The following is a 27843-nucleotide window of genomic DNA, read 5'->3' as shown; positions in this document are numbered from 1 at the left end:
GTGCTGCCACAACTATAGTCACATGATAATACTGCCAAATTCTTTTTTTAAATTTCTTAATTGAAGTATAGTTGATTTACAATGTTGTGTCAATCTCTGCTGCACAGCAAAGTGACTCAGTTATACACATATAGACATTCTTTTTTTATATATTCTTTTCCATTATGGTTTATCACAGGATGTTGAATATAGTTCCCTGTGCTATACAGTAGGACCTTGTTGTTTATGCATCCTATATATGATAGTTTATATCTTTTAATACCATATGCTATCACTTAAATGTGGAATCTAAAATGTGACACAAATAAACCTATCTACAAAGCAGAAACAGACTCACAGACATACTGAGGACTAGGAGTTTGGGATTAGCAAATTCTTTTTTTTTAATCATTGTTTATAATTAAGTTTTCATCATCAAGAGCCCCAAATACAGTAGCACTGTGTAGCACTAAGTCATACTCCCTATGGATACAATAGAGATTAATTATAAAACCAGGAGAAAGAAAACAATCATGTGAAATCTACGTAACTCTCAGGCTCTAAAAGTGCCTCTCATGTATCCTGTGGAATCCGAGGGGTCATTTTTACTGGGTTTTCCAAGAGACAGACCACACTTTCAATAGCAGCAGGCTTTCCCATCCCAGCATGAGGAGGAGGACATCTGGGAACGTGAGTCTGGCTGTCTGAACTCTGTAACCAACATGATGTGTAACTAACACACTTGCTCTGTTGGTGGCTCCCCGGAAACCACTGATGCATCCACTCCTGCATGCAGAATCATGCTCCTGAGAGGACATACCCCACCTGAGACACTTCGCTCCTCCAAGCTCACTGACCCCCTGCCTCGGAACGGGAAATGTCACCATCGAGGCTTTGTTGGCACCTCCTGTTCACAGAGCAGCTGGACACTGGCCCGTGTGGCATGATTCAGGCGTGGGCCACACCCGCAGCATTCCCAGCTGGGACATAGGGATTGTTATGAGCCCTGCTCTTTTCATCCCAGCAAACACGTCCATAAGTTGCTGCTGGGCCAACTCTACCAGGGTGTTTCAAAGACTGGTCTTGGTCCCTGAAGGACAGCACCAAATCGGGCTGAAGTTCCTGAGTTGTTTTTGACTATTGATTACCTTCTGTGTGTGAGCAGGGTGCATTTCCACCATACATGTGGGGTCTAGTTCTTCTCGTTTTACCCAAAGGACGGCTGTCTAATTCTAGATGTGCCACTCAAAAAGCCTGGATGGTATTCTCTGAAACAGCGCTTCTTTGAAAGCTGCCTTTCCAGCTGAAAGGCTGGGAGAAATTCTACCTTATGCCTATCCCACAACAGAATCTGCTACCGAGATTGGATTCTTATTTCCTTAATGCTCTCGTTTCCTTAAGTTGGAGGATTGTCTATCCCTGATCATATTCTGTCTTGCCCCCCATTTGAGACTTGGTCCTGAGCCTGCTTCTGTAACGAGATCGTTTTCTAGTTCATCTAAAAGTATACTCGCCAGTTCAGTGACAAGGACATCAGCCTGTATGTAACTTTTCTGTGCCTTTCGATTAGCTCGTTGATGCATCTATTCATATTCTTCACCTTTGGCTTCAGAATGATCACGGGGACCAGCATGGACCAACGCAAATCCTACCCGTTTCTGTTCACGGGACCCATTTGCTTCCAGCTGAAAGGTGTCCCCGGGGATGAATCTGGGGAGCAGAACTTCTCCTGATCCCATTTCATTCTCTACCATCTTTCTGCAAGATCCCCACTTTCCACTTCTCTCCAAGTGTAAGTTCAAAACAGGATTCGTCATCCATCAGCTGGGAGCCCTTGAAACACAGGAGAGAAAGGAGAAAAAAAACCCAGGATTTGTTCTTCATGCTACAGCCAGAGGGAAGCCTTCAGGGTCCATGAATCAGTCCCTGTCATGAGTGAGTCTTTGGAAGAGCAGGAAATGAGAACACTCCCCAGTCCTCCTTAGGGACCAGTGCTGACAGCGACCCAGGTCTCAAGGCCAAGAAGTTTCTTTGGGGAAAGAGAGAGAGGTGGGGGGTGGGGGAGAGGGAGGAAGAAGGGGAGGGGAGGGAGGGAGGGAGAAACAAAGAGACCAAGGCATTCCTCCCCGCTGGGTCACCCTCCATTGCTGAAGAACATACCACATTGCCTGTAGAGCAGTTTTGCAACCTCAGTACTTGACATCCTTGGTTTTATGGGGTGTGGGTGGGGCCATCTTGTAAACCGTAAGATGTTCAGGGGCATCCCTGGCCTCTACTAGCCCACCAGATGCCAGCAGCATCCCCCCCACCATTTGTGACAATCAAAAATGTCTCTAGACATTGCCAGATGTCCTCTGGGTGGGGACAGAAACTTCCCCAGTTGTGAACCCTCGCTCCAGAGCGATCTTTTATATATGTGAACCAGATCACATCTCTCTCCTGCTCCCTCACCGTGACCTGGAAGAGCCTTTCTTTTTTCTTTTCTTAAAAATTAAATTTAATTAATTAATTAATTTTTTTGGCTGTTGGGTCTTCGTTGCTGTGCATGAGCTTTCTCTAGTTGTGGCAAGCGGGGGCTACTTTTCATTGTGGTGCACAGGCTTCTCATTGTGGTGGCTTCTCTTGTTGCGGAGCACAGGCTCTAGGCACGTGGGCTTCAGTAGTTGTGGTGCGCGGGCTCAGTAGTTGTGGCACACAGGCTCTAGGCGCGCAGACTTCAGTAGTTGTGGCGTGTGGGCTCAGTAGTTGTGGCTCACGGGCTCCAGAGCACAGGTTCAGTAGTTGTGGCTCACGGGCTTAGTTGCTCCACAGCATGCGGGATCTTCCCAGACCAGGGCTCGAACCCGTGTCCCCTGCATTGGCAGGCAGATTCTTAAGCACTGCGCCAACAGGGAAGACCACGGAAGAGACTTTCTGATCTAGCTTCAGTCCCCTGCCACTCTGATCTTTTATCTACCACTCTTTCCATATTCTCCCCCTTCCTGCCTCAGGGCTTTTGCACTTGCTGTTCCCTCTGCCAGAGACACTTCCCATGGCCGCCTCTGCCCCGTCTTCCAGGGCTCAGTTAAATGTTGCCTTGCCAGCCACCAGGGCTGAGATAAGGGCATGTTGGATAAGCGATATCGTTGTGGCCGTCTTGGGGAAAAAAATATGGTCTGCTGCTGAAAGGAGAGGCACAGCTGGGGGCGAGTGAGTGGACGGTGAAGCCCTCAGTGAGAGCGGGAACTGAGAAGGAGGCTGGTCTGAGACGTAGGGAGAGTGGGTGGCCTGAGAACCGCCCAGGAGGAGACATTTGGGAGGCAGGTTGGGGTTGGAGCTCAGGAGACAGATTGAGGACCATCAGGGCCCAAAGGAAGAAAAGCAACAGGAGGTGATGAGCTTGCTGAGGGAGGGACAAGAGAAGCATGGGAGCCAGGGGAGAGATGAGGGGAGGAACACAGAAGGAGGTACGGAGAGGTGAAGGGAAACCCAGGAGGGCAGGACAATTTTGAGCCAACTGGGCCCAGCTCAGAGCCCTTCGGACTGGTATGTTAGTTTGCTAGGGCTGGCATAACAAAGTACCACAAACTGGGTGGCTTAAAACAGCAGAAATTTATTCCCTCACAGTTCTGGAGGCCAAAAGTCTGAAATCAAGGTGTTGTCAAGGGTCGGTTCCTTCTGGAAGCTCTGGGAGACACCATCCTGTGCCTCTGTCCTAGCTTCTGGTGGTTGCTGGCAGTCCTGGGCTTGGAGAAGCATCACTTTAACTTCTGCCTCTGTGGCCACTGACCTTCTATCTGGTTCTGTGCACGGCCTTCTTATAAGAACCCCAGTCATTGGATTTAGGGCCCACCATCAACCAGTATGACCGCACTTCAACCAATTATATCCGCAAAGCCCTTATTTCCAAATAAGGTCACATACTGGAGTTCTCGGTGGACGTGAATTTGTGGGGGGCGTGATTTAACCCAATACAACTGGGTGGTGGGGTTTCTGGGGTGGGTCCCTGACCATCCCTGGCCTCTGCCTCTCTCAGGTGGGCCCTTGAAGGTGATGATCCCAGAGAACCTGACAATGGAGCAGGTGGTGGAAAAGAACGCCCTGGTGGAGCTGGGAGGCCAGTACTGGCCACCTGACTGCTGGACACAGCATCACATGGCGGTAGTGGTGTCCTACGGGCAAGCCCAGCACCTGCAGCACCTGCTCCTCCACCTGCACCCCTTCCTGCAGCGCCAGCCACTGCACTACGCCATCTATGTAGTGAGCCAGGTGTGGCAGGAATGGGGAGGGGCAGGGGCAAGAGGGCAGAGGGGTCTGAGCCTGGCCTTGGAGAGTCAGGGCTGGAGTTGTCAGTCTCTGAGCTGAGAGCGTCTGGGCCAGAGAGTATCCAGGGGGCAGGATTGATGAATCAAGAAGAACTTGCACTGGGGGAAACCAGAACCAAAGGCTATAGATTTGGTCTAGACTGGCTGAGTCTGGGATCAGCTTGAATAGCTGTCTGAGGGAAGGGCTCAATCCCAGTGAATCTGGGTCTCTCTGAGACCAGGGCTGGTCAGATTGGGCAGTTAAACCTAAGGGGTAAATTAAAGCACTGGGTTTGGGGTCTGTTAGATGCCTGTTTGAATCTTGGCCTTGTTCATTATTACCTGTGTGATCTGAGGTTGGGACCGATCATCCATCTATCCATCCATCGGTCCATTTATCCATCCATTCATTCAGCACACTGTTACTCAGTATAACTATGTATAAACTTGGGGCATTTATGCTCTGTGCCACTGTTTTCTCATTCATGAGACAAAGATTCATTGAGTTAATGAGTATAAAGCAGTGAAGCCAATGCCTGGCACATAGTAGGTGCTCAGTAAGTGATAGTGATAATGATGGTGGTGATTATGATGGTGATGGTGGTGTTGATGGTGGTGACTGTGGTAATGATGGTGATCGTTAAGATGCTGCTGATGACAGTGATGATGATGGTGGTGATGATAGTGATGATGGTGGTGATGGTCATGATGATGTTGGTAATAGTGATGATGGAGGTTAGGTGACTGTTGGTGATGTTGAAGATGATGAAGATGGTGATAGTGATGATGGTGGTGATGCTGATGATGAACATCACGCTAATCATAAGTGATGATGGTTATGGTTAGGATGGTGATGAAGAAGATGATGATGAAGAAGGAAGAAGAGAAGGAGGAGAGGCAAACCCTATGCTGGGCATCAGACCTAGTCTTTATCTAGTAGGAGTAGAAACAGAGACACAGGTGGTCCCCAATCCACTCCTGACCTCTGCCTCCCTCCGATGGCCTCTGGAAGGTGATGATCCTTGAGAACCTTGAAGATGGCCGAGGAGGGAGAGCTGAGAGGCTAAAGATACTGACTCTGACCAGGATGGGGGTGGGGATCCAAGAAAAGTTTCTCAGGGGAGGTCACCTTTGAACTGCACCTTCCTGGACAAGTCTGGGTTTTCCATCTCCACAGTGGGAATAAGAAGGGGTTCCAGGCAGGAGAATGGCACTTGACAAGGTGAGAGAGGACAGGCCTGGCAGGTGGCAGGGACACCACTGCCTGCGGTGAGGGCAGCGCCGAGCATCTTCATCCACCCCAGGTGAACAACACCGCCTTCAACCGGGGCAAGCTTCACAGCATGGGGTTCTGGGAGGCCGTGCAGGAGGAGGGCCAGGACTGTGTCTCCTTCCACGATGTCAACCTGCTCCCCAAGGACAACCGCAACCTCTACGTCTGTGACATCTTCCCTGCCCACGTGTCTGTGGCCATTGACAGCTTCCAGTACACGTAGGTGGAGGGAGGGGACCTCCTGTGGGAGACTCTGGGCCAGGCCCCCAGTTCCCTGGGCCTTGCCCCGCCTCTGTGTAGTCCAGGCCCTGATCCGTGGTGCTGATGGTGCAGAGGATGATGGGGCCTGGGGAAAGGCCTTGTAGATGGTGAAGAACCTTCCTCCTGGGTGTGGGTGTCAAATGGGAGTGGGATTGGCTATCAGTGGGGGAATCAGGATGCACTTAGTAAAGCAGTAGGCAGAGAGGTTGCACCAGAGGTCAGAGAAGGAGAACTTATAAAAGGAGGGACCCTTAATGGGGTCACAAGAATGGCCTGTCAGATGATTCAGGGAGGTGATCTCCCGGGGTCACGTGAGGGGCCATCTCAAGGGTCAGGGGAAGGGCTGCCCCAGAATCAGGCATGGAGACATCCTAGGGGTCAGGGGAGAGGTTCCCATGGGGGTGAGTGGAGAAGGGCTAACCCAGAAGTCAACCTTGTGATCCTGGCCAGGAAAGGGCCAGGGACCGTTCCCTGAAATTCTCTGTGCTTCCAACTCTACCTGCCTCTGCAGGCTGCCCTACCGGGGCTACCTTGGAGGGCTGTTTGCCCTGTGCCGCATTCACTACGTCAGGATCCATGGCTTCCCCAACACATACTGGGGCTGGGATCGGGAGGATGATGACGTCACTTCCAGGTAGGGGGCCCTGCTCTAGGGAGCCTAGCACAGGGGGCGGCAGGTCCCTCCATGGTGTGGCGGACACAGGCTGCCCTAGACTGAGAGGGGACACGAGCTATGTCGGATTGCAGGAGACGCAAGCCACTCTGGCCTGAGGGGCCGGGTGTGGCGTGGGGACTCTATCAGAGGAGACAGGCATCTGGCCTCCCTGCCCTCTCCCCTGTAAGGCTGAAACTCAGTGGGATGCTCCTCTTATGGCCCCATCTGCTCTTTGGCTGCTACCGTATGCTGGAGGGGCAGGACTGCAGCCAAAAGCAGAGCCCCCAGAGGTGAGTCAGGGTTGGGGGCGGGGGTAGCCAGTCCTGGGCCTGTTCCCGAGCCCTCGGCTCACACGGCCTGCCCCTCCTGCCCCTCCTCCTAGTCCTGGCCTTCTGGCCCGGATCTGTCGCAAGTGGCGGCACGATGGCATGAACTCGCTGGGATGCAGGCTGCTCTCCAAGGAGCTGCAGCCCCTCTACACCAGCCTCACTGTGGACATCAGCCTCTCAGCCCCAGGAGCCCCAGTGCCAGGCTGAGGGGTATCTAGAGGCTGGAACAGAATCCCTGAGACCAGGGCTGCAGGGCAGCCTTCCCACCCATCGCACCTGGTTTCATATTAAAGGAGGCTTTATTTTACTTGCTTCTCCTCTCTGCCATCCCTAACCCCCATCCTTTCATTTCCATTCATTTGGTCACACAGGGCCCTACTCAAATTCACCAAGGTCTGGTTCTCTCCACGCAGTTAAAGTTAAGGCTTATTTACCCATTTATTTCTCACAAGGACTCGTGGGGTAGCACTACTGTCATCTTGCTTTTGAAAACAAGGACAGATGAGTTAAATATCTTGCCTGATTGATGTAGAAGCAAGTACAGAAACCTGACTCCTGGGCCTGTCCATTTACAGATTATGCTATTCTGCTGCTTTCTTGTAGCAAAAAAGGTGGGGGAAAGAATGAATAATAAAAAATGTGAGGATGGTTGAATAAATTACAGCATGTCCACATACTGATAGAATACTAATGTAGTCACTGAACAGCTGTATTGTAGCGTGAAAAGAACAAGTGCACACGTGTATATGATATGGTCTGATATTTATAAAACAAAGGGAAGAGTACCTATATAGGTGTATGCTTATGAGCATAGTAATGAGTGTGTGTGGATAACAAGTGTTGGCAGACTTCTGTAAGGGCCGGAGAGTAAATACTTTCAGTTTGCAGGCCATACAGCCTTTGCCATGACTACTCAGCTCTGCCACTGGAGCACAAAAGCAGCCACAGACAATACATAAACAAATGAACATGGCTGTGTTCCAATAAAACTTTATTTAAAAAACACAGGTGGCCAACCAGATTTGGCTGATGGCCAGTTTGCTGACTCTTGGCGTAAATGATTAGGAGCGTGTATAAAAATACGAAAGAGTCCATAGACCAAAAGTTTCACCATAGATGGTGGAGGTGGAAAGAGGAGGGTAGAGCTGAACTAATCATGAAAGAAGAGAAAAATGACACTGTGAAGACTAGAATCACATTTATGCATTTACCAAAAAATGTACATTCATCTGTATACATATTAGGTTCTTTTAAAAAATATGTAATTTATTGACACCTCCTGTTCTGCAGTGAATTCTATAGCAAACACTACAGAATTGAGGGTATGTGTATGTGTGTATATAAACAAATATGCTGACCTAAAGATTCTGTCTTATACCATATTCTACAGAAACTTCTCAATGCGTTAGTCAGGGTTTCTTCCCCAAGTGAATTTTATAACTTTTAATGAGGCTAGTACAAATATGGACATTTCCACTCATTCTTAAAAGTTCTTTCCCGAATAATTTCCTTCACATAAAATGTGTAACTTGGTGACATGCAGTGCATCCCTAGAGTTTTTCTGAAGCATGAATTCTATAATATATGATTAAATCTGACTCATAAGATTTTTTTCTTCAAGAAATTCAGAGTTTATTTCATTTACGTATAATGCATATTAGGAATTGACTTCTGAGTAAAGCCTTGCACCGAATAACTGCTTTTGTAAGATTTGTCTGTGGTATGAGTTGTTTGGTGTTTATTAAAATTTGATCTGTTGTTGAAGGTCTTCCCACACTTGGAACACACGTAAGGTCTCTCTCCCGTGTGGATTCGTTGATGCACTTTGAGTTGTGGTTTCCTACTGAAGGATTTTCCACAGTCACAGCATTCGTAAGGTTTCTCTCCGATATGAGTTCTCTGATGTGTAATCAGCTCTGATTTCTGGGTGAAGGTGTGTCCACACTTGTAACAGGCAAAAGTTCTCTCTCTACTGTGAGTCATCTGATGTTTATGGAAATTTGACCTACCATTGAAAGCCTTCCCACATGCAGTGCATACGTAGGGTTTCTCTCCAGTGTGGATCCGCTGATGCTCTCTGAATTGTGACTTGGAAGTAAAGGCTTTCCCACAGTCACTGCATTTGTAAGGCTTCTCTCCGGTGTGAATTCGCTGATGCATGCTGAGTATTGACTTCTGGTTGAAGGCCTTCCCACATTCACTGCACACGTGGTGTCTTTCTCCAGTGTGAATTTTCTGGTGTATGTTGAGGTGCGACTTCTGGGTGAAGGTTTTCCCACAGTCACTACATTCATAAGGTTTCTCCCCAGTATGGATTCGATGATGTATATCAAGTTGTGACTTGGAAATGAAGGATTTCCCACAGTTGCAGCACTGATAAGGTTTCTCTCCCGTGTGACTTCTCTGATGTACAATCAGGTGTGCCTTCTGGATAAAGGCCTGGCCACATTCAATACAGACATAAGACTTCTCCCCTGAATGGATCCTCTGGTGCAAGCTGAGTGTTGACTTCTGGGTGAAGGCCTTCCCACATTCGCTGCATACGTACTGTCGCTCGCCGGTATGAATTTTCTGATGTATACTGAGGGTTGAATTCTGGGAGAAGCCCTTCCCACATTCAGTGCATTCGTAGAGTTTTTCTCTAGTATGAGTTCTTTGATGTCTGAAGAGAGATAACATCTGGAAAAAGGCTTTTCCACATTCATGGCATTTATAGGGCTTCTTTCTAGTGTGAGCTTTCTGGTGTGTAACCAGTTCTGGCCTCTGAACAAAGACTTTTCCACATTCCTTACATATATACGGTATGTTACCTGTATGATCTGTCACATATACACCAAGTTTTGGTTGTGGGGTGAAGGCTCTCCCACATTTACCACATTCCTGGAGGTTTTCTACACTATGGAATCTCTGTTGCTCAAGGAGGTGTGACTTCTGGGTAAAGTCCCTCCCACATTCAGTGCACTTATCTGGTTTTTCCTGAGTGTGAACTTGATGTTGTGTGAGTGACCGTTTACAGCCGAAGACTTTTGTACATGAATTACCTTCACAGAAGTTCTCTCCTGTATGAGTATTTTTGCAGCTGGCACTGGAAGAGCTATGGGTGAATAGCTGACCAGATTCAACCATCTCATCAAGGTGTTCTGTGGTGTTGCTTTGATTTTGATGATTTACTTCTAGGTTAGGTTTCAAACTTTTTGCAAAAGAGCAATGTTTATGAGGTCTCTTTTCTGAAGAAACAAGGTGGGGCCTCGCATGGATGATTCTCCCAGGGTCCTTATAGTCACAGTTCCTCTCTGTGTTCAATTTTTTCTTGTTGAGGAAAGCCCCCTGATGTGAAGGTTTACTTTGATTTTTCTGATCTCTCTTTGTTTGGTCAGCTTCTTCCCACAGCTTTTCTAAAATGGAACACAATGAGCCATCTCTTGTGACTTCACCCAACATCTCATTGTGAAATGAAGCTGTTTCAGAAATTTCCCATTGTGGGGTTTCAAGCCCAAACTCCCCTTCTAGAAGGAGAAAAAGATGAAATAGATACAGTGAACAGTTAGCAAAGGATAGAGGAAAAGTCACATGGAGCTGATTGAGATTGCGCACAGGGAAATTGCTGAGTCATATATACCAGTGGTGGTGCTGACGGTGATCATGAGAGAAAACAGTTGCACAGCCCTTATTTTATGTCAAGCACTTATCTGTATAGCACTTAGCACTCGCCAGGCAGTGTTCTACGTGATGTGTACACATAAGCTCATTCAATCCTCACAACAACCCCAGGAGCTAACTACTTATTATCCCGGTTTTCCACATGAAGAAAAGGAAACACACAATGGTTAAGTAATTAGCCAAAATCACTTTGCTCAGCCTTGGGGAAAGTTAGATTTGAACAAGGGCAAACTGGCTCCACTCATGTAGGCGGTCTTGATACCCAGACCTAGTGGGATGACTACAGGATAAAAGAGGCAAGTGTGTCATAGGGCAGCATCTGTGGATAGCCAAAGGTTGAAGGAGGGGGCTCAGAGTACAGAGCCTCTTCGACTTACAGTGGGGTTGTATCTTGATAAACCCATCAGAAGTTGAAAATATCGTTAAGTTGAGAATGCATTGAATACACCTAACCTACTGAACGTCGTAGCTTAGCCCAGCCTACTTTAAATGTGCTCAGAACACTTTATGTTAGCCTACAGTTGGGCAAAACCATCTAACACAAGGCCTGTTTTATAATAAAGCATTGAATATCTCATGCAATTTCTTGAATACTATACTGAAAGTGAAAAGAGCCACAATTGCTGAGCCTGCGCGTCTGGAGCCTGTGCTCCGCAACAAGAGAGGCCGCAATAGTGAGAGGCCCGCGCACCGCGATGAAGAGTGGCCCCCGCTTGCCGCAACTAGAGAAAGCCCTCACAGAAACGAAGACCCAACACAGCCAAAAATAAATAAATAAGTAAATTTTAAAAAAAGTATCAATCCTGACATAGCCAAGCACTGAAAGAATACCTATACCCAAACTCGCAACTCTCCATGAAACTGAAGTTTGTCTTCTTGAACTTAGGAATATGCATATCCTAAGAAGGGTACACTGGAAGACTGGACAAGCAAGCTGTCCCCTAGAATCTGTTTCACCCTTCTTCCACAGAGGTTAACTGTGGCCAGGTACAGGGCAGCCAAGCCACGTAACAGCTCACAATTTCCTTTGCAATGAGATGTGACAGACACTGTTTTTGCTGATGGAATGTGCATACAACATTATGCACCACTTCTGGCCAGGGTAATAAATCACAGCTTCTCAATACCCTCCACCCCTTTTCTGCCTAGTAGAACCTGGCTTTTGGGTGCAGTGCATTCAGTCCCACAGAGCGACAGCATCATAAAAGATGGTACTGCAATGACAAGAGAAAAACTTCAACACCCGAATGAATACAAAACGTAAGGCTTCCTGCTGACCTGCCTTTTAGAAGTGTTTTATAGGAGGGAAATTATTCTGGAAATTATACTGGTCCTTGGTCTCTTTGTTATAACTTTCAGCTTTACTTAATATGCCATTTTTTCCTAAGAATGGGAGTCACTGATCATCCTATTTGCTAGTAAGAACGTAACAACAGATTCTTTAAAAAAAGAAAGTGGCTAAATTTTATTATTACTTTATCCTACCAGAGATATAAATACTGAGTATGATAAGACCATCACACCTTGTTTTCTTTTCTCTTTCCATCACTTGGATAAACTGTATCCCAGACCCTTGTCCTGTCCCCAAACCTCAGTCATCTATCACTATTTTTAAAAAATGAGAATGCTCTTTATAATCACTTTTAGTGTGTATGTGTGTGTGTGTGTGTGTGTATGTATATACATATATATAGTATTAAAATTTGAGAAAAAAGAAACAAAATACCAATCTTTGGGGTAATAAAATCTGTCAATGGCATCTTGACCGAACTCACGATGACCGGGAATCCACAAATCCCATTAGGAACAAAATAACCCAAGCATGAGAAAATAGGGAGCTGGTTTATGGTGATACCCGTGGAATTAATGAAAAGGGTCAATTAAATTGTACTTTCAAAAAGAAAAAATGGGGCTTCCCTGGTGGTGCAGTGGTTAAGAATCTGCCTGCCAATGCAGGGGACATGGGTTCGAGCCTCGGTCCAGGAGGATCCCACATGCCGCGGAACAACTAAGCCCGTGCGCCACAACTACTGAGCCTGCACTCCAGAGCCCGTTATCCACAACTCCTGAAGCTCGGGCGCCTAGAGCCCGTGCTCTGCAACAGGAGAAGCCACCACAATAAGAAGCCCACGCACCGCAACGAAGAGTAGCCCCTGCTCACCGCAACTAGAGAAAGCCCGCACACAGCAACAAAGACCCACCGCAGCCAAAAATAAATAAATAAAATAAATAAATTTTTTAAAATACCTTAAAAAAAAAAAAAAGAAAAAATGGAAATTCCCTGGCGGTCCAGTGGTTAGGACTCTGCACTTTCACTGCCGAGGGTGTGGGTTCGATACCTGGTCAGGCAACTAAGATCCCACAAGCCGAGTGGCGTGGCCAAAAAAAAAGAAAAAAGAAAAAGGGGTAGAATTTCTAAAATAAGAAAATGAGTTAGAAGACTGAGATGGAAGAGCCAAGAAACAGAAGAATCTAAAAAATGTATATGGTGAGAAGAATTTCTGATTTGTGTAATGATTCCAACTTCTGAGCTCCCCAAAATAAGGAAGTGAGTCATCCCACGGGAACTGTCCACCATGTAGCTAAATAAGAGAACACAGTTTAGGCATGGGGCCTGGAGGGGTTGATAAAGGGATCATCAGAAAAAAATTTTTAGGCCTAAGTGTTGAGAATAGAAGGGCCCTTTAAAGGGATTTAAGGAATTTAAAGTAATTCCTCTATGAAGGGATGACCAGAGGGAAGTACAGAGGCCCAGGCTGGAGGCATCGCAGTTAGGGGTAAAGAAGAAAGATCCAGCACAGGAAAAAAATTGATGAATTCAGGGGACAAATAAAAAGGAAAAAAAAAGGCTTTCAGAAAACTCCACAAAGGGATAAAACAAGATGACAAAAGCAGTATACAGATGGAAAATCCAGTCAGGTAACATGAAACACTCTGTTATTAGAAAAATGAGATTAAAATATGAAGCAGCTCTATCATAACACAGGCCATAAATGAGGAATTTGATAAATATTAAATGCTGGCAAGCAAGATGTACAAATGCAAATCCCTGTGCATTCCCACATGACAGTGTGGATGGTGAAGCCCACCTGAAGAGCCACATGGTTTACTTAGCTAAATTCAGTGTAGGCATATTCCAGTGATGAGGCAATCCCACTCCTGACTATTCACCTTAGAAATTCTTATGTTGGCCCCTACGGGACATTTACAAAATAATGTTTGGCGGCATTAGCCTTAGAAACTAGGAGTAGGAGGTAACCTGTGTCCACCACTGGGGGAATGGATAAGTGTGGTAGGTTGAATAATGGCCCCTCAGATCTTCACGACTTGACAGTCACTCACCGTGATACCTCTGACGTGGGAGTTCAGCCTCCCCCATCCATTGCTCCTTTCCTTTTTCCATCCTGAAAATGATCTCTGGGTTGGGAATGTGATACCCTGTGAATAAGAAAGGATATTGCATTCGGACATGGTCTTGGGCTTTAGAGGCCATTCAATGAAGCTCTATTGGCACATCAGAAAAGTCAACACCTTTCACTAGGAACAAAGTAACACTCAAAGATGCCCAAAAGGAATCAACAGTTTGGGACAAGCCAAGGGCAAACTGATTACATTCTTCAGACGTCCCACTGCATGCCACAAGAAGGAAGGGCATCTCCTCAAGGAGGCCTGTCCAAGAGTCCCAGGTCAGATGTGCTCACCCACGGAGAAGAGGTGGCTGTAGATCTCCAGCATCACGTCCTGGTACAGGCGTCTCTGGGCAGGGTCCAGTTGCTGCCACTCCTCCCTGCTGAAGTCTATGGTCACGTCCTCAAATGACACGGAGCCCTGTAACAACATACCCCAGCTCAATGAGAATTAGTCATCATTGGTGAACGGGCACTTACATACAAGGTGTGTTTTTAATGATTTTTTTCGCCATGATATATATGGCTTCCCAGTGATGTGACTTCTTTTATGTTATGGTTCCTACTCCTCTGTGTGAAATTCATAGGATTTAAGCTATGTTAAGTAGTGCAAAATGGAATCACAGTGGCCAATGTGAACTTCCGCATTAGTTGTTGTGAAACAGCCGGTATAGGGCTGGGAGCGTCTCAGAGTGATAAATTAAGAGTAGATAAGGAACGACTTTACTGGAACAGAAGGAGCAACTGAGCGAGACAAGATCCCCTGGGGTGTAACCATTACATCCTATTGACAGACTCCTTACAATGAGAGCACTGGGCCAAGTGACTCCTTACTCCCCACCCCTTTTCTCCCTACTTTGACGAACCTGTGTTGTGTGCTAATTGTGTACAATAAACTGAGTGACTTATTAATTGAATATTGGCTACATTGCATACATCTCTAACCCCATGATTCTTACCTGGCCTCACTGCTGGGCCGCGTGACAAATTGGCTCCTTTGTTCTGCACCTCGTCCTATATATCGCTTTATCTGGCTGTTGATTTGTGTCCTTTAATTATCCTTTATAATAAACTGGTAATCTAGCGAGTAAACTGGTTTCCTGAGTTGTGTGAGCCACCCTAGTAAATTAACTGAACCCAAGGAGGGAGTTGTGAGAACCTCTGACTTATAGCCGATAGGTCAGAAGCACAGGTGGACGTGCCATTGGCATTTGAAAGGGGGTGGGGGGACTCTTGAAGAACTGAGCTCTTAACGTATGGGATCTGACACTGTCTCCAGGTAGACAGTGTCAGAGTTGAACTGAATTGTAGGACACCCAGCCGGTGTCACAGAATTGCTTGGGGTGGGAAAAATCCCTGCACATTTGGTGACCATAAGTGTCAGAAGTGAAGTGTTCTATGTAGAGAGAGACACACAGGAGAAGTAAATTGATTTCAGGGAATACTGAGCTAATCAAAATTTAACCCACCTCTTGGAAAGGTAAGCGTGAAAAGTATGCATGTGAGTGCTGCAGGTGGGAGTATATGACAGAGGGCCAAACATAAACCTGGGAATCTGAGGCGGAGCTATATTAGGGTGTCATTAAAGGATTAGGAAGTAAGTACCAAAACATTTAGTTAAAAAGGTAAAAATTGATTGCCTCTCAGGAGGTGGATTTCAGAAGAAAAGACAATGGTGACAGCTGTTTTATTTACAAGCCCAGCGAAACAAACCATGTGCAAATAAAACCAAAAACTACTTCTAAGGGAAACAGTGGCAAAAGAAATTTACACAGATATGCAAAGAAAAATGGGTTATTAATATATAATACATCTTTGAAAGTCCAGAGACTAAGTCAAACTAAAATATAAATTGTCAAAGGACAAGAAAAGTAAATCACAAAAGAAAAATCATTGACCAATAAAACTTTGGGAAAAAAAATTATCTTGCTTGTAAAAAAATACAAATTAAAGCAACAATGATATATCTCTTTTGATTAAATTAGCAGAGTTATTAAAAACAAAAACAGAACCAAAAAAAAACCTAACAACACAGTATTGGCCAGAGTAGAGGGAAGGCTGCAAAGCCAAGATGACGTGAATGTTGTTGGAGAACATTCTAATGTGAGTGGAGAAACTGCTCGAAAATCTCAGTGAGCAAAACAGAATCAGGGCAAGCAAACGAAATATCTTCAATGTTAAAAAAGGAACAAGGCTACTAAGTATCATGTATCTTAACACGTAACTGAACGTGCTTTTGGAAATGCTCTTAACAATTCAGCCAACTTTAGTACAAAATGAAAGACATTTTTCTACAACAGTGTCACTGGTATGGGCTGAATTGTGTGCCCCGACCCGAAATTCATATGCTTAAGTCCTAACCCCCAGGACCTCAGAATGTGCCTGTATTTGGAGAAACAAGGTATTTCAAGAGGTAACAAAGTTAAAATGAGGTCTTCGGAGTGGGTCATTATTATTTTAAAAACATGCAAATAAAGTGTCATGAAATACACAGAATAACTTGGAATTTCAGTAAATCTTGAGTATACCGAAGAACCCTGCTTTCTCATTCCAAAATATCAAATATTAATATCTGTGGGCAATTTGGAAACATTATTCTCCGGCACTTTCATTCACCTTTTAAAGTAGGAAAAACAACATGGTCCTTAAAAGCCAGTTCTTGCTCTAGTATCCAATGACTGTAAACTATGAGGACAAAGGGGAAACCAGCCAGTCTCGGGTGAGGAGTCAGGTGGGGACCAGCTGAGACCATGCGAAGACCCAGCGGTGGATGGAAGACGCAGGATCTTCGCCTGTGCTGAGAAGGAAGGAATCAGCATTTCCCCGCCTGTGGCTGGATGTACTTTTGCTTCTTCCTTTTGCCCCAGGGCCAGCCCTCTTCTACTACACATCCTTCTTCAGCCAGTTCAGTTTCCTCTGTAACACACAGTGCCCATGGATGAGGAAACATCGGCCACCTGTGCTCTGCTCCACGCAGGAGAATCCAGATTGTCTCAGACACAGGGAGTCCAATATGCTGCTTCCTGTGCCTGCCCTCAAGTTCTGGAGAACTGTCCCTGTGGGGCTCCTGCTTACCTCACATGATCCATCCCGCTCCTCTGGACCCAAGACCTGGGGCCTCTGCGGTAAATTCACATCAGCAAGCATGTCCTTTCTGGGCGTCAGTTCTTGGTCCCTTTTGCTGACAGCTCCACTCTTTCCAGGAGCCTGGAGCTGGGTGGGCATCAGAAGGCTCCAATCAGAGCTGCTGGGAAGAGTCAGGCTGGGGCTGTGAAGGGAGATCCTGCAGCCTCAGTGATGTGGCCTGACCCAGGGGCTCTGCAGGGACACCAGAAGTCCTGGAAAGACAACGACCACATAGTTCTCATCTAATATTCACTCCACCTGAATTTCTGAAGGCCATTAGGTGAAAGTCACTGTGTTCGAGATGAGGGTAGACAAAACTCAGAAAAGTCTAGCTGTTGGGGTAAAAACGAGAAAAGATGAAGAGGTTTGGGCTAAACTTAATGAAGCTTTCATTGCAGCTCTGACACCTTTTAACCGTGAGAAGACGAAGATAGTACTTTAGTTGCAGTTTCCAAAATGAGAAGGAAGGTATTTATCGTAGGCATCGGGGAGCTTACATGAGATGAGGCTTGTCAAGCCCTCAACACCTGCCTGGCATATGGGAAACACTGAAAAAAAAATCAGCAAGTTGCAGAGTCAGGTGTCAGGTACCTTGTTTAATTTTCATGCAACCCTGTCAGCTAAATATTATGATCATTATTATACCCATTTTGTGGATGAGGAAACAGTGCTGTTACATAATTTGCCTTAAGGTCACTCAGTCTGCAAAGGGAGGAACAGGGAGTGAGTCCCAGGTCCGCCTCACTTTAAACTGCACACAATTGCCACTATCCCATGCGGTCCTCTACGTGGTCAATTTCCAGAAGTGCCATTTACATTTCCTGTTGCCTTCAGAGAGCTGAGGCTTCAAGCTGTCTGTGTCTGGAGTGCCTAATCCGACATTCTGGCCCTTTCAGTGCCCATCCATAATATAGACAGCTCAGCATTTTCTGACAAGAACAAAACTCAAATTCAATATATGGAACTCCACCTTCACCTGGAAAACTTGCAGACATGCACCAGGACTCCCAATCACCTACCATTTCTTGCCTCTCCATTTCTCCCTCCCCGCCCCAACCAAAATACAGTCGTTGACCACACTGACCTCTAGAAATCCCCAGTGAGTAGACCAAAGAAGGTCATGAAATGCCTCCAAGTCACCCACGGCCAGGCTTCTGAAATCATTACTGCCCTGATTGCCAAGAAATGTTTCCAAAGGGAGTGTGATTTCCACAGGACCCCCCAAATAACCACCAACATAGGGTTCCAAATAATGCACCCCAGTAGGAAACTATCATTGATCTGCTCAACAGCCAATCACTGACCCTTACCATGTCCACAGGGACCCGAGGAGACCAACACGGACCTACTCAAACATTCCCAAAGGACCCCAACACCCACTGCTCAAAGAGCAATGCAGTCACCCTCGCAAACCTCCATCACTGACCCCCTAGGTCTCCCATCCACTGGTTCCCATATGCTACCCGTAGCACCCCACTTTACTGATTTCGTAGATCCTCAATCACTGCCCCCCTTGCGTGTGCTACAATGTGACCCTCAAAGCCCTCCAATCCCTGAAGCTCCTGCTCCCAATCAATCACTGCCTCCTACAGCCCCCCAAGCTGTGGCTCACTTCCCCAAATGGCTCCCGGTACCATACCAAGGCCCTCTTGAGACGCACGTTCACTGTCACATGAGCAAGATGCCCAGGCCAACAATGTAAGATCTGCATTAAAGTACACTTGGAATTCAAGTTACAAAAATACTTACATACATACATAAATTAGGCAAAGAAAGAGTGAAAATCAGCGAGCCAAGCATTCAACTTAAATTAGAAAACCCCGCTTACCCCATAGCCTCCACCACTAAGAACCCCATCGCTCACCCCACAGACCCCCACCACTCACTCCGCGCACCCGGCATCACTCATTCCACAGGCCCCCATCACTCGGCCCCCAAACGCCCACATCACTCACGCCAAGCCGATCTCCCCTCATTGACCCCACAGATTCCGCATTGCTAATACTCCACATCACCTCAGCATCTCGCAGGCGGTTCACGGCTTAGAACAGTTGACAACATAAGCGAAATGGCCGCTCTGGGCCCCTTGCGATTTGGGATTCCGGTCAGGACCTGGAAGGCCGGGGTTTGAACTGTGCGCATGCTCACTAGAACCTTTGACGCCACTGCCTGCCAATAGTTATCATGGCGTGTCACGTCATCTCTCTCTCTCTCTCTCTCTCCTCCGCGGTTCAATTTCTTTCAGGGACTGTGTCAGGATGGACGACATGGCCGCGTCCATAAGGATTATGATAAGGAGACCGCCATTTTCAAAGAACTTCCATTCCGTACAGGCAGGGAAAACATTAGGCAACTTTCCTAAAAAGTCTTGGAGTTGCCCCGCGTTGGAAAGGGACCAATTAAATACTTGTGTATATATAGTTCTAGGAGAAAACAGCATTGCATATTCTGAAAAATACCCTTTCTCTGTACTTTTTACACTGATTTAAAGCCCTACTCTCAGAATGCAGGTATCCGGCCCCTTCGTCCCTCGCACAACTCTGCCCAGAGAGGAGACACATGTTGGGAGCCCAGAGGTGCTGAGCTTGACAGAGAACTCCTAAAAACTTCGACATTTCCTTAGTGATGAGAGCCATAAAAGTGTCCTTTGTTATGTTAATGTGATGGTTTTTGGAGAGCACTTAAGGATGTATTATTCTCTCGTTATATACAGGCATTCCTCGTTTTATTGCGCTTCGCTTTATTGCGCTTCACTGATAACTGCACCTTTTTTTTTTTAAACACACTGAAGGTTTGTGGCAGCCCCGCGTCGAGCAAGTTTATCAGCACCATTTTTCCAAAAGCATTTGCTCACTTCATGTCTCTGTGTCACATTTTGGTATTTCTCGCAGTATTTCAAACTTTTTCATTTTAGTTTTTACGATGATCTGTGATAGTGATCTTTGATGTTACTATTGCAAAAATTGCAACTCTCTGAAGGCTCAAATGATGGTTAGCATGTTTTACCAGTAAAGTATTTGTGAATTAAGGTGTGTACATTGGGTTGTTTTTCTCTTTTTCTTTATTTTAGACATAATGCTATTGCACACTTACCAGATTACATAGTGTAAACATAACTTTTATATATGCACTGGGAAACCAAAAAAAAAGAACAAAACTGTGTGACTCACTTTATTTCGCGTTATTGCGGTGGTCCGGAACTGAACCTGAACTATCTCCAAGGTATGCCTGTCTGCTAAAATGTCTGTATGAAGTTGAATTCCTCAGAGGGCACGTGCATTACTAGTGTTGATAGATATGGCCAAATGGCTCTCCAGGAAATTGTGCCAATTTGCATCACCGTCTCCTGCAATGTGATGAGAGTCTCTGCTTCACTCCAACCTCAACAGCAGGCTGCGTTAGCACTGATTTTGATCTTTCCATTCTTAACAACGAAAAAGGTACCCCATCATAGTTTTACCTAGAATTTCTCTTTTTAGGCATGAAGGTGAGCATTTTTAAATAGGTTTCATGATGATTAATATTTTCCATTCTAATCTGTTCTGCCATTCAGTGAACTGACTATTCATATCTGTTTCCATCATTATTAGCCTATATTTCTTTTCTTAAGGATTTGGACAAGTTCTTTTTTTTTTTTTGAAATTTATTTATTTATTTATTTATTTTTGGCTGTGTTGGGTCTTCGTTTCTGTGCGAGGGCTTTCTCTAGTTGCGGCGAGCGGGGGCCACTCTTCATCGCGGTGCGCGGGCCTCTCACTGTCGCTGCCTCTTTTGTTGCAGAGCACAGGCTCCAGATGCGCAGGCTCAGTAGTTGTGGCTCACGGGCCTAGTTGCTCCGTAGCATGTGGAATCTTCCTAGACCAGGGCTCGAACCCGTGTCCCCTGCGTTGGCAGGCAGATTCTCAACCACCGCGCCACCAGGGAAGCCCCTGGACAAGTTCTTTTTATGTTAGGAAATACAATCATTAGTCTATAACATGACCATGAATATATTCTCCTGGTTTGTCATTGTCTTTTGATTTCATTTAGCTTGGATTTGCTATCCAAATTTCATTTTATATAGTTGAATTTACGTCTTTAAGCTTTAAAGCTTATAAGCTTATAACTCTTTGCTAATCACTCTGGCATTCCCAACTCTGAGATTATATATGATGTTGTGAAATGTGAAATTAAATGGAGTCATTTATGTCAAGGGTTTTTAAAATGGATCCAGGAGGCCATTAAGGGGGTGAACCTTATGCACGTCCCCACCAGGTGGAACCATGAACTTTTGAACTGGATCAAACCACAGTTATTTCAAGAACACTGCAAGAACACCTGCGACTTGTCACTGCAACGAACTTTTTCCACCCTCTAGTTATAGCCTTAGCACTCAACCATGTTCATCTAAGACTAGACTCTGCCTCCAACTCTAATGAAAATTCTTTTTTAAAAAAATAAATAAATTTATTTATTTATTTATTTTTGGCTGCGTTGGGTCTTCATTGCTGCACGTGAGCTTTCTCCAGTTGCGGTGAGTGGGGGCCACTCTTCATTGCGGTGTGCAGGCTTCTTATTGCGGTGACTTCTCGTTGCAGAGCATGGGCTCCAGGCACATGGGCTTCAGTAGTTGTGGCGCATGAGCTCAGCCGCCCCGCGGTACGTGGGATCCTCCCAGGGCTCGAGCCCGTGTCTCCTGCATTGGCAGGCGGATTCTTAACCACTGCGCCACCAGGGAAGTCCCTCCGATAAAAAATCTTTGTAGTGCAAATCTCCCCTTTTTGCCTTTAAAAACCCCTGACTTTTACTCCCGTGTGGGACGCTGTTTGGGTTGCTACCTGAATCTGTGTGCCCTGAATTGCAATTTTTTGATCCCAAATAAATGCTTTCTGCTTGATTATTGCTTCCTAAATTTATTTAGGTTGACAATGTACGTATCACCATGTATACACGTATGCACACAAACACAATTATATTTATGTTTATATTTAATTTGGATTTATATTTACATATAATCTTGCCAAGGTTTCCTCTCTTCGCCTCTGCCCTCCACACTTTCATACACACTCCTTTTCTCTTGCCTTTTAGGGTTATTTTCCATACCTTGAAAATCCAAGGCCCTTTCTCTCCACAGTTGTCTTTCTTCAACTTCATTCTCTCTTCTCACTCAGATGACTATTATGTCTGTAGAGAAAGGTGTTTTATAGCCCCTGGGTTTGACCCTCCTTAAGGGGACCCTCATGGGGACCAGCTTCATACTCACCTGTGGATTCACCTGGATCTAGGTGAGCAGCCCCTTCCTCAGATGATCTAACACGTGAGCCCCCAAATCCCAAGGGAGAGTGGCCTTGTCTGTCTCTGCAGCCCTAGCCCAGAACCTTCTCTTACCGTTTCCCACAGAATTGGAGGGTCCTAGAGGAGCATGGCTGGGATTGTGGGCTGAACCACTCTCTCTCCTCCGGACATGGTGAAAGGCAGGGCACAGAAGCTCAGAGGGACAGAGTCTCTGTCCCCCAGGCGTCGCTCTCACCACAGCTTACCTCTGTGTATCAGGTCATACTTGCTGACTTTTCTCAGCCAGAAATAACCTCTGTCCAGTTTCATGTCTGGTCTTCTGAACTGGATGGACCTATGGGAGAGGATGGGTGGATGTACAGATCAGTCCTTGGCTAGTGTGCTCTCAGACCATTTCCTGGTCCCTCACCTACACTGCTCTGTACTAATGGGATTTACCCCTGCAGGCTACATTTTCCAAGTACCTTTATTAGTTGGCTTCCAACTAGGTTCAGTTACTGAGTCAAATGCTGGAGATTAAAATCAAGGAGGAAAATGTAAAATCCAAGGTATTTATTTCTTCCCCTCTCTTTGCATTGTGCAACCTCTCTGGCAGTGGCTGCATCCCCTCTGAGCCTCCAGCTCCCAAAGGGGAGGACCTGCCATGGTCCAGCTTCTTCTGGGTGTCCAGATCCCTGGGCTCTGTCACACTGCCCCTTCCCTTTGTCCTGGTGGTGGTCTCCTGCTGTTGTTCATTTCTAGGTTGCATTATTGTCCTCTGTTGAATTTTTCATCTCTTCTGTCAACTGTGTAGCCAATTTTATTGACTAAATTTCCTTTGTCTTAAATACTTAGAGTGATTTCCATTTTCGTAATTGAACCTTACCTGGTAGAGGTGAACAGAAGAATGGATGGATATATGGAAATACAGATGTGATGGATGGATGGGATGGATGGAAATATGGATAAGTGGATGGATGTATGGATGGATGTATAGATGGGCGGATGAATTGAATGAATGGAAGAATACCTGGGTGAGAATATGTTATTCAAGGAATGTGACCCTCTTACCAGTCTTAGGGTTCGTCCCAGACTTTTCGTTCTTGTTTCATTTCCCAAGCATCGCCGTTCTTCCTGAGTCTGAAATGTGTTTTCTCGTGCAATCATGAATTTGTAGACCTGAGTTATTTCAGTGTTATTTTGTGTGATATTCCCTTCTAATGGCTAACCTTCCCGTGACCATGAAATGCTTCCGTGTTACCATAAATGAGGAGGCTCATTTCAGATCCTTTCCTTCAGAACCTCACTCTGCCTCACTCTCCCTTTCCTGAAATCTGCCCCATTGTTTACTTTATGGCCACTACTGCCCACTTTTCTAGGGTACGCTTCTGATGATGGAAAAGCCTCCTGAAAATTCTGCCCAACTGGGCTTGCTGGCATTGTCCCGACTAATTGTATTTTCCTTTTAACTTGACTTTTCTTCTTTCTCCTCCCTTTAAATGAAGTGTCCCAATGATAGGGACAGAGTAAAGGACAAATTAGGTAATTAATAGTTAATCTCACTAGGGTATTGTAAGTAAAGAAAAAAGTATGGGAGACCCCTGTAAGTTAATGATCACTCAAGAAAGCAGGTTTACTTAACCACAAAACCAAGCAGGCTTGCCTGGCAACAAAACCATGTGACAGAAGTTTGAGACATGTCCCAAAACAATAAAACAATGGTGGCATGAGACCCACATCCTGCCCAGTGAGCTCAGTAGGTTAATGACCCCTAGGACATGCTCTCTGCACACATAAAAAACAATAATTTTTGGAAAGGTACTCATCATACAGAGACCTAAAATAATTTTTACAGTCCTGACTTGACCATGTAGGGACAAAAAAACTCCCCTGCCCAACCTGGAGGCGGAGCTGATGATGGAAGCATGACGTCTACTCAAGAATGAGGAAGGAGGTGGTCTTCTCCCCCTCCCCACTTTTCCTTTGATTATAAAACTGTAGCCCACTAAGTTCTTGGGGAGGCACCCTCTCGTCCACCCACTTGTAAGCCTCACAAACATCCTATTCTTTTTTTTTTTTTTTACTTTTTGTCATTTAAATTTTTCTCTAACAACCATAGCTTGCTCTCACACTAGAATTTATATTTTTAAAACTCTCTGGACAGGGATGGATTGAGCACCTGGAAGAAATGTACAATTACAAAATGTGGATAATAAAACCACATACTTGATATTAAATACCAAATTATACATGTAAACACATGCCACGTTCTTAGTCTTATACAACAAGGGATGAACAGAGAGCCCCATCAATAAAAGAATTTTCATTCTCTTCCCAGAAGAATTGCTCAGCCAACAAATACCCAGACAGGAAACTTGCTGTCTCATAGTGAGAACATCAGCCTTGTGCTTAATTTAATTTATGACTTCACAGCAGCTCGCCAAAATTTGAGATAATGTCTTCACATTCCTTATTAGTTTACTGAAACATCTCAAAAGGCACAGTTGAGCCCTTAGCAGATGGCAAGCTTCAATCCCTGAAATGGGATTATAGTTCTTTCTTTGCCGGCAGTTGACAGATGTGTATCATCACATGCCTCAGGGCAAAGACTGGAAAAGCATCCTATTCTAATAATCTGGATAGGCAGTGAAATGTCCAGAACTCAGAGTAGGCACACCAGACATGGCCACTCCAAAACCTAAGCTCTCTGAAGGCAACAGGAAACAGAAATGGTGTTTCTGGAATTGGATCATGTAGGGAACCAGATGGGATAGTGGCAGTTGTGTGCAATTTAGAATGAGGCGGACGTTGGACCGATTCCCTGTAGTTCCCTTTGGACCTTAAGGCAAATTATGTGACAGCCCTCAGCCTCAGTTTCCTCATCCACAGAATGGGTGTAATAATGAACATAATATTTAGCTGACAGGATTGTGTGAAAATTAAACACGGTACCTGATACCTGACTCTGCAACTTGCTGATTTTTATTTTATTCACTGTTTACCACGTGCCAGGAGGGTGCTAAGGGCTCGACAAGCTTCATCTCCTATAAGGTTCCAAACTTAGGTCCCTTCTCAGATGCATGTTGCACTGTCCTCAAATGAGCAAGTCTCATGAACCAATGATGTAAAACCCAACAGTAAAATTATACTTGGAGTTTAACGGTTACAAAAGTACTTATATACGTACATACAGAAAAGCAAAAGGAGAGGGTTAAACTTCAGGAACCATACGTCCAACTTAAATTAGGGAAACTGGCCCCCAACACTCAGACCTCATTACTCACCCCACAGACTCCCTGTCACGCAGTCAAAAGATCCTCCCATCACTCACCTTACGCAGTCCCCAACAGTCACTCTCCCCACCAACGCCCTGGAAGAGATCACTCTCCTCAAAGACCCCCCCCCTCACCCACTGTAAATCTCCCCAATCACTCACCCTGGAAACACCCCTGATACTCACCCCACGGATTCCCCATCGCCCTCCCCAGCAAATCTATTCCAACAAACACATTCTGGGGCCTTCCCTGGCGGTCCAGTGGTTAAGAATCCACCTTCCAATGCAGGGGATGCGGGTTCGATCCCTAGTCAAGGAAGTAAGATCCCACATGCCGCGGGGCAGCTAAGCCCACGAGACGCAACTAGAGAGAAGCCTGCGTACCGCAACCAAGACCCGACGCAGCCTAATTAATTAATAAATTAATTCAAAACAAAACAAAAACAAACACATACTTCTTCATCAGCCAGACCATGGTTTACCTCCGTAACACTGAAGGCCTGTGGACGAGGAAACATCTGCCCCCTGTGGTCTGCTCTCAGCAGGAGGAACCAGATGGTCCCAGGAACAGGCAGTCCAGAATATCTGCTCCCTGTGTCTGCCCCCAGGCTCCTGAGAACTATTCCTGGGGCTGGGGGACATTTGGGGAAGTGAGCCACAGCTTGGGGGGGCTGTAGGAGGCAGTGATTGATTGGGAGCAGGAGCTTCAGGGATTGGAGGGCTTTGAGGCTCACATTGTAACACACGCAAGGGGGGCAGTGATTGATGGAGGACATATGAAATCAGTAAAGTGCGGTGCTAAGCACAGCATGTGGGACCCAGTGGATGGGAGACCTAGGGGGTCAGTGATGGAGGTTTGCGAGGGTGACTGCATTGCTTCCTGGGCAGTGAGTGTCGGGGTCCTTTGGGAATGAATGAGTGGGTCAGCGTTGGCCTCTCCTTGGGTCCCTGTGAACATGGTAAGGGTCACTGATTGGCTGTTGGGCAGATTGCTGATGGTTTCCTATTGGGACGGGTTATTTGAAACCCCAAATTGGGGATTATTTAGGGTACAGTGTTTACCAAGTGCCAGGCAGGTGCTCAGGACTTCACAAGCCTCATCGAATGTCACTTTCAAACCTGTGATTAATACCTTCCAACACATTTTGGAAACTGCAACTAAAGTCATAGCTTCATATTCTCACAGTTAAAAGGTGGCAGAGCTGTGATTAAGTTTCATTTAGTCCAAATCTCTTTTTTTTTGTTTTAATGCTGTTCAGTTTTTCTGAGCTTTGTCTACTGTCAGTGTCTAGCACAGTGACCCTCCCAAAGGGCCCCCAGAAATTGGTGTAGAGTGAATGGTGGATGAGTGAGCATGTGGTCACTGCCTTTCGAGGGCTTCTTGGTGTCTCTGCAGAGCCCCTGGGTCAGGCCACATCATTGAGGCCCTACAGAATCCTCCTTCACTTCCCAATCCCACTCTCTCCTTTGGCTCTGGTTGGAGCCTTCAGATGCCCACCTATCTTTGGGCTCCTGGGAAAAGTGGAGTTGTCAGCAAGAAAGACCGAGAGCAGAAGCCCAGAGAGGACATGCCTGCTGATGTGAATTTGCCCCAGAGGCCCCAGGTCTTGGGTCCAGAGGAGCGGGATGGATCATGTGAGATAAGCAGGATCTCCAGAGTCAGTTCTCCAGCACTTGAGGGCAGATACAGGAAGCAGCAGATTCTGGGCTCCCTGTCCCAGAGATACTACTCAGCAATAAAATGGAATGAACCACTGAGGCAGGAACCAACAGCATGCAGGAATCCGAAGAAGCCAGACATAAAAGAGTACACAGTTATGATTCCATTTTTATGAAGTTCTAATATGGCCAAAACTAAGCTATGGCGATAGAAATCAGTAAAGGCTGCCTCAGGGAGGCATAGTATAAGGAAAATTTGAGTAGTGATGGAAATATTCTACATCTTGATTGGGGTGGATGTATGCGTTTATCAAAAGTCATTAAAACCTGTGTGCTGGGCTTCCCTGGTGGCGCAGTGGTTGAGAGTCTGCCTGCTAATGCAGGGAACACGGGTTCGAGCCCTGGTCTGGGAAGATCCCACATGCCGCGGTGCGACTAGGCCCGTGAGCCACAATTGCTGAGCCAGCGCGTCTGGAGCCTGTGCTCCGCAACGAGAGCCCGCGATAGTGAGAGGCCCGCGCACCGCGATGAAGAGTGGCCCCCACTTGCCGCAACTAGAGAAAGCCCTCGCACAGAAACGAAGACCCAACACAGCCATAAATAAATAAATAAATAAATAAATAAATAAATAAATAAATAAAGTAATGGAAAGACATTAAAAAAAAAAAAAAAAACCTGTGTGCT

At 45.9% G+C, this 27843-nt stretch overlaps 1 protein-coding gene across 4 annotated transcripts; it reads right to left on the bottom strand.

Annotated features, from left to right (window-relative positions):
* Nucleotides 1-441: 441 nt before the first annotated feature.
* On the bottom strand, nucleotides 442-19084 carry ZNF175 (zinc finger protein 175). Of its 4 annotated transcripts, none has more exons than XM_068528202.1 (5): nucleotides 18989-19084; nucleotides 16923-17185; nucleotides 14142-14268; nucleotides 13783-13878; nucleotides 442-1812 (listed from the first exon to the last, which is right to left on the bottom strand). In XM_068528202.1, exons 2-5 carry the CDS (start codon nucleotides 17070-17072, stop codon nucleotides 1793-1795), a joined length of 393 nt encoding a protein of 130 aa, XP_068384303.1. In that variant the 5' UTR covers nucleotides 17073-17185; nucleotides 18989-19084; the 3' UTR covers nucleotides 442-1792. The 4 variants fall into 4 exon arrangements, with proteins under 4 accessions (XP_068384303.1, XP_068384301.1, XP_068384302.1 ...); XM_068528200.1 differs by lacking the exon at nucleotides 442-1812 and adding an exon at nucleotides 8388-10286; XM_068528201.1 differs by lacking the exon at nucleotides 442-1812 and adding an exon at nucleotides 8388-10175.
* Nucleotides 19085-27843: the final 8759 nt, after the last annotated feature.

This window comes from Eschrichtius robustus, chromosome 19 (assembly GCF_028021215.1).
Source record: "Eschrichtius robustus isolate mEscRob2 chromosome 19, mEscRob2.pri, whole genome shotgun sequence".
In the NCBI taxonomy this organism is placed as follows: Eukaryota; Metazoa; Chordata; class Mammalia; order Artiodactyla; family Eschrichtiidae; genus Eschrichtius; species Eschrichtius robustus.
The sequence above is the reverse complement of the archived record's forward strand: the minus strand, read 5'-3'. Positions and strand labels throughout refer to the sequence as shown.

Coding starts and splice junctions, on each gene's coding strand:
- ZNF175 (XM_068528200.1), bottom strand. CDS start 17,072: ATGCCCACCCAGCTCCAGGCTCCTGGAAAGAGTGGAGCTGTCAGCAAA. Junction 14,269..16,922: donor AGCGGGATGGATCATGTGAG/GTAAGCAGGAGC, acceptor ATGTTGTTACAG/GGCTCCGTGTCATTTGAGGA. Junction 13,879..14,141: donor CAGCCACCTCTTCTCCGTGG/GTGAGCACATCT, acceptor TCTTATTCACAG/GGTATCACATTCCCAACCCA.